Source organism: Wyeomyia smithii, chromosome 2, assembly GCF_029784165.1.
Source record: "Wyeomyia smithii strain HCP4-BCI-WySm-NY-G18 chromosome 2, ASM2978416v1, whole genome shotgun sequence".
NCBI lineage: Eukaryota > Metazoa > Arthropoda > Insecta > Diptera > Culicidae > Wyeomyia > Wyeomyia smithii.
In genome coordinates, this window is record NC_073695.1 from 226,870,838 (window position 1) to 226,877,843 (window position 7,006).

At 40.0% G+C, this 7,006-nt stretch overlaps 1 protein-coding gene across 1 annotated transcript; it reads right to left on the minus strand.

Annotated features, from left to right (window-relative positions):
* Positions 1-3,969: 3,969 nt before the first annotated feature.
* On the minus strand, positions 3,970-6,111 carry LOC129720446 (uncharacterized). Its single transcript, XM_055671931.1, has one exon. It carries the CDS (start codon positions 6,109-6,111, stop codon positions 3,970-3,972), a length of 2,142 nt encoding a protein of 713 aa, XP_055527906.1.
* Between the last annotated feature and the right edge of the window lie 895 nt (positions 6,112-7,006).

Below are 7,006 nucleotides of genomic sequence, written 5' to 3' on the forward strand. Positions count from 1 at the left end.
TTGTAAATTTTCAAGTGTTGTAACATCAAAGCGGGCCTGAAAAATATATTCAAGCACTAAAAACTCCTGCTGTTAAAATACAAAATCAGACTTTGCAAATGCAAAGTCGTCAAAGAATCTTGGGTTCACTGCACCTAGTGTAAACAACTTTCCCATCAAATCTATACCCAAAACTTTTTGTTTGATGCGCATTTACGCCAGAGCAAAGCTACACCTGCCGCATGGCTCGATTCGATTTTTCGTTTCCTGCCGTCATCCTTCGTAAACGATATCATTGTCCCGATCATGCCCGATCAAATTGTGTGGGAAAAGGTACGATTCAAGTTTTACACCTGTGAAACGCAAACGCACTTTTTCATATATCGTCCGTTCAATTCATTTAATATGGCAAATAGAAGTTATTGCAATATACATATTTAAAAGAACACCAACAAATATGAAATACAATACAGTGTTATTAAATATTATTGTAAAGAAAATCTACGAAAAAAAAACAAAACTTGTTGCTTTAGTGACTCTAGGCATAGAAGTTACCTTCTAAACCTACAATTATAAACCTATCCGTAACCAATTCAGACCGTTTTTTGATAACACGGGTTCCATTTTTTTATTTTCCAACAGTTTTCATTAGGATCTTTCCCTTCGTTCAACGCTCTGTCATTAGGCGTCGTCAACGTCTACGCTTCTCCCCCTCTGTTGGAGGCGTAGCCACTCGTACTGTACGGATTAATGGACGCATTTTCGGGGTAAACGCGATGTTGGTGGGTATGTGATGAAATAGCCAACAGCTTCACAGCATCCCCCTTGCGAACGTGCGCACACGTACCCGCGTGCACACACACACACACACACACACACACACCTATACGAACACCTCCATCCGAACAATTTCTCGGTGGAAGATCAAAGAAATTTTGCCGACAAACAAAACTATATACCAACCACCGCTGAGCGAGAACCTACCGCACAAATCGAGAGCGAACGCGACCCAAGACCCAACTTGCAGCCGGACAGTGAGTGATGGCTTGATCATCAGTGCTAGCACAGTGGGTCGACTTCACACGATCGACGGTGGTGGAAAGGAATCAGGGAGGCTCGTTCGAATGATGATGATAACATTATGGCGAGATGTGTACAGAAGCTGATGCCAGAGCGCGCTTGCGTATGGGATAGATCGATGCCGGCTCGGAGCCCAAGCGCCACCAGTCGTCTTATGGCGAGGTTGTCTGTTTTTGCCTGCAGTTTACACATTGGCGCGATTTAGTGCTAATTTATTTATGGGTCACGATTATTTCTCAGACATTGTTTAATTTCAATGTGGGAAAACCTTTTTGTTATGCAAATTTTCGAGGAACGAGTTTTAATATTTGCAAAAAGCGAAGTATCAAAATGATAATGGAGGATAATATCGCTGCACTCCGTTTTCGGCGACTGGCAGCTTGGGTAGTCTCTGCCCTGTAGAGGTGGATAATGAAACTCTCAGCATCCAGTACTTTCCGTTTCTTGTTTCCTCCATCTTCTTGTGCGGTTCCGTACACCTGCATATCGCTACGGTGTAAAGGCGGAGTGATACTTCTAACTAGGGTACCGATCAAACAACTTTTACGAGCGCGCTTAAAGTAAACAACAGCGTAAGCTGAAGTTTGGAAAGGATCTCCATCGCACCCGACGTAAAGCCCGGTAGCTCTCCGAAACGGAAGCAAATATTTGAACAGGTCTGCCAGACAGTACAAACAGCATCTCCAGCTACCGATATTAGAGGCCATAGGCTTTTAGCACTTCAACCCACGCTACTGTTTAGACGGGCTCAGGTAAATTCACTTTCGAATAAATTATGTGTGTTTGAGTTTCTTTATAGAATTGATTGGATATAGATCCTTCAGGTGCGAGAGCTTGGAATTTTTAAGCTCCAGTAAACATTACTGCTACACAGGACGAATATTGTTCTTGCATATGGGTTGAAATCACTAATGAATGCGAGCAGGGACGATTTTGTTTCTTATAGGGTACGGAACCATTTTTAAGCAGCTTATGAAGTCTCCGATGCATTGAGACCTAATACTCAAAATCTATATGGTGAAATACAAGTATAAGTATATCGATTTGTTCAATATCTTTTTACTGTCAGCAATATTCCAATTATAAAACTGATTTGGCAAACTTTTACAATAACCAATTGAGTTTTCTAATCAAAAGAGTCCTTTTCAGTCACCCCCCCCCCCCCCCCCCCGTTTTGTTGGTGATTTTTCTCAGCACCCAAAAAATGGATTCAATGTTTATTGATTTTTTCGATTTATGTTAATCTAAAGATTTTTTTGTGATGTACGGTTTTTATATACAGTGCTATTTCGATTTTACCACTAGTCGTTCTTGTAACTCGTCTAATTATCGATCGGTTTTCTCACGACATAATATTCATTTGTACCTTGTTTCCTTCTTATTATTCACTCAATTGAAGAATCACTTCCGATTTTTTTCGCATGGAATACTTTTGTTATTATCAATTGACCGATCTGCGACCAAACCATACGCCACTTTTTTTAAAATTCAGTCATTAACATAAGTGAATGTGAAAATTTAAAACCTGTCTTTCATGAAAAAATGTTGCCATTTGAACAGTTCATAATAATATTACAGCAAAAACTCTCTGTAAAATACGGGCGGTTAAACTTTGAACGCCGATTACTTGAAATATTTTTTTGGCGCTTAGTTCGGTTTGGCTGCACGCTGACCATTTATCAACAGTGATACGGCTACTTGGTAACAGATATGAAGAAGAATCCTCAATGATGATTACAGAAGGATCGTTTCCGAAAATTTTCTTTTTTTTTATTACAGGAAAGATTTCCCGAAATACAGGGTATCTTATATAGACCGTTCCGATGATTATAAATACACTTTCGATCATTATAAATACACTTACCGTCATTTCAAATAACGTGCAGTATTCAACCAAACGTTGGCTGCGTCCTGTTGTTTACATCCAAAAGAAACAGATGCTGTCATTTTTTCTAACATTTAGTGCGAAATTTTTAAAATGCGTGGCCTTTCTCCCGAGCAAAGAAAGCGAATTGTGCACAAATGGGGCACCGTGAGTGGTCTTTCTATAAGAAAATTAGCCAGAGAAGAAGGTATGAGTGTCGGAGCAGTTCAAACCGCATTGCGGAAGTATTGTGAAGAGTGTACATTTACTGATGCCCCAAGACGTGGTAGAAAACCCGGGCCTGTTGATCCCACAATGGACAAAAAGGTTAAGGAATACTACAAGCGGCATCCTTCAGTATCAGTACGAGATGTGGCGAGAAAGCTTGGAACCTCTACATTATGCGTGCCAATGGAAGAATGGGTCTGCAGACCCGTCAGAAGCAGAAGCAGCCAAAACGAAATCCAAAACAAGCTGAATCTGTGAAACCGAGAGCTCGGAAGCTTTATGACAAACTTTTGACCAAAAAAATGGGGTGTGTTATCATGGATGACGAAACCTACATAGTAAAATTGAGTATATCGGCTTTCCAGTCATCTGCTTATCAAAACGAAAATTTATTTTCTATTTCCGACGTTTCGATTTAATATAAAATCTTTTTCAAGGATTCTACAAATATACAAGTTGTTACAAAAATTCAATAATCAGAAAACAGTCACTTACAGAAAGGATATCGTTTTTTGTCTAATAGCTTTATGTTTTGAGCATCAACGGTCAGAGATTTAATTGTGGCTAGCATTCGTTTACTGTAACCGGGTTGTGAGGACAAAAAATTATAATAATAGGGCAAATTTTTCTAAAAAAAGTATTACCGGTTTTGCATTTGAAATAAAATAAACTTGAACTAAAAAAATATATCACTCTAAGCTGAATTCGTAGTAGCACTTCTCACTGCGTATAACTGTATATTCAAATTGTTAAATTCTAGTTCGGTGAGCTAGTTTGGTGAGATGAACTGTGTGAAAACCACAGTATACTGATGTGGATTATAATTCTGATCTATTGCCTATTTTGGTCTTTAGTGTGTGTAATATTCCTGCGTAAGTCGAACTAAGACAATCGACATCAGTGCGTTTGTTTACGGTATGCTCGGTGTTCATGATGTGACAAACTTCGAGAATAGGAAGTGCAGACGGTCGGCGATGATGGTCCAGAATTATTGTTTTTTCCAGGTTAAACCGGTGATTGCTGTCTATGCTGTGTTGAAGAAGTGCTGTTTTCTCCTTCAGGTGTGCTATTTCGTGAGTGTTGGTGTCTCTAGTGTGTTCCTGGTTTAGGAGTTGTTCCAGTTTGTTAATGTTCGAACGGTGGTTGCTAAGCCTTTTCTTGAGCTGTGTTGTCGTTAGCCCTACATAAGAGGCATCACAATTGCCACACGGAATACGATAAATCACGTTGTGTTGGTTTTCAGCTGCTAATTTGTCTTTCATATTTGTGAACATAGCTCCTACCGTGCGTTCGTTCCGTGTTGCTAAAGTGGTGTTTGGCAAATCTGTTCGAAACAGCTTTGTTAGTCTACTGCAAAGATTCTGAACATAAATCAGTGGCTTATATGTTTTGGCCGAATCTTGCGAGTTTGGTTGGTTGATTGGTAATGATCGTTCGTTGATTCTGTTGGTATATCGGTTTCTTAGATGGGTGGGATAGTGGTTAATTTTCAGATGTCTATCGATGATTGTTTTAACTTCCTTTGGTGATAAATTAGTGCTAAAATCTTTCACACGTCGCATAAAGTTAGTGACAACATTGTTTTTCATGTGCAATGGGTGGGTAGAGAAATAATCTAAAAACCGTCCTGATGCCATCGGTTTGGCATACCATTCGGTTTTAACGGTCTGATCAGGCTGTCGAACTAAAACCATATCCAGAAACGGGAGTCTCTTGTTGTTCTCGATTTCGCAGGTGAATTGAATGTTGCTGTTGTACTCGTTGAATGTGGAAAGAACGTCGTTCACTTTGTCCTTCGGAAGGGCCAGGCATAAGTCGTCAACGTACTTCCTCAAGACAGGAATCGGAAAATCAAGTTTAGCAATAACGGAGTCTAAAAGCGCTTCCATGACTAAATCGGCAACAGTGGGGGACAAAGGGTTGCCCATCGCTGTTCCGAAGACTTGCCGGAAGTGTTTTCCACGGTATGAAAAATAACTACATTCCAAACAAAATGTGGTTACTTCCAGAAATAGATCCAGATTAATGTTTGTATTCAGCTTAATATCTGTCCAGCGTTCAATGATTGTGTGTGTGACTAGTTCTCGGGGAATGCATGTAAATAGTGATACAACATCGAATGAAACCAAGATATGATCTTCAGGTAGTTGAACGGAGTTAATAAAACGGCAAAAGGAGAAAGAGTCTGATACGTTATAGCGGCTGTTGATCGATGCCTGTAGTATGCGGCCAATGAATTTGGATAGCATATATGACGGCGCGTTTATGTTGGGCACAACTGGTCGAAGTGGGAGATTCGGTTTGTGTGATTTGGGGAGTCCGTAAATTCGTGGGCTTTGGGCTGTCTGGGTGGAAAGTTGGTTTGCTGTTTCCTTGTCTATTAGTCCGAGGTTGTGCAGCCTTTTTACTAGGTGGTTGTTCTGCTGTTGGTAACCTGATGTGGGATTCTGTTTGATAGGTTTATATGTATTTTGGTCTGATAGCATTTCGCACATCTTACTGTCGTACTCCTTTTCATACATTACGACTGTCTGTTTACCTTTATCTGAGTTGACAATGATTATATCGGGATGACTTTTGATAAAACGTTTGGTAGTTTTGCATGCATGTTGTAGAAAGCATGATAGCGAGTCTCTTGGATTATCATCAAAACTATGAATGAAATTTTGTATGATATTTACTGCGTCGCATCGCTTGTATTCTCTAATGTTTTTCTCAGGGATGCTCGTAAGAATATTTTCTATGTCAGCGATGATATGATAGAAAGGAATGTCATGTAGCGATGTGTACGGTAGGGCAAACTGTGGACCGAGACTAAGAAGAATTTCGGTTTCCGGTGGTATGGTAACTGTGGTAGCATTATGTATAGCTTTGGCATTGCAGGTAGGTGTAGGTGGGTTGGTGTGGGCCGCAGATACACGAAGGAGCTGCTGAAATTTTTTCTTGGTCTTAGTAGACATGATGCTCAAGTAACTCTTGGAAAACTTCTCTTGAGTATAAAAGAAATTTCTAGACGTGTCACTTGACACTGATTCGGTGATCGATTTCTGCAGCTCAGACAGTTCATGTTCCAGACGTTTAATTTTGTAGAATGTCTGTTTGATTTCGATGTTCAATAGCGCTTTTTTAAATTTGTTGATGCTCTTCTGTAGGTCCTTTAAGTAGGGACTGTTTTCTTCGAGAAGAGGGTACACGCATTTGAAACTGTTGATTATATGATTCGGAAAAATTCCTTGTCGTCGACATCTCAATAGGAAATTTTTACGACTAATCATATTGGCAAGCTTTCTTGTGTTGCTTGCGTAGTGTTTAAAATGACTTTTTGTTCGGCTACCAAATTCATTGTCAATGCAATTGTAAAAACTTGTGCTAGCAATATTCGCCACTTTAGCAACACGGAACGAACGCACGGTAGGAGCTATGTTCACAAATATGAAAGACAAATTAGCAGCTGAAAACCAACACAACGTGATTTATCGTATTCCGTGTGGCAATTGTGATGCCTCTTATGTAGGGCTAACGACAACACAGCTCAAGAAAAGGCTTAGCAACCACCGTTCGAACATTAACAAACTGGAACAACTCCTAAACCAGGAACACACTAGAGACACCAACACTCACGAAATAGCACACCTGAAGGAGAAAACAGCACTTCTTCAACACAGCATAGACAGCAATCACCGGTTTAACCTGGAAAAAACAATAATTCTGGACCATCATCGCCGACCGTCTGCACTTCCTATTCTCGAAGTTTGTCACATCATGAACACCGAGCATACCGTAAACAAACGCACTGATGTCGATTGTTTTAGTTCGACTTACGCAGGAATATTACACACACTAAAGACCAAAATA

Coding starts and splice junctions, on each gene's coding strand:
- LOC129720446 (XM_055671931.1), bottom strand. CDS start 6,111: ATGTCTACTAAGACCAAGAAAAAATTTCAGCAGCTCCTTCGTGTATCT.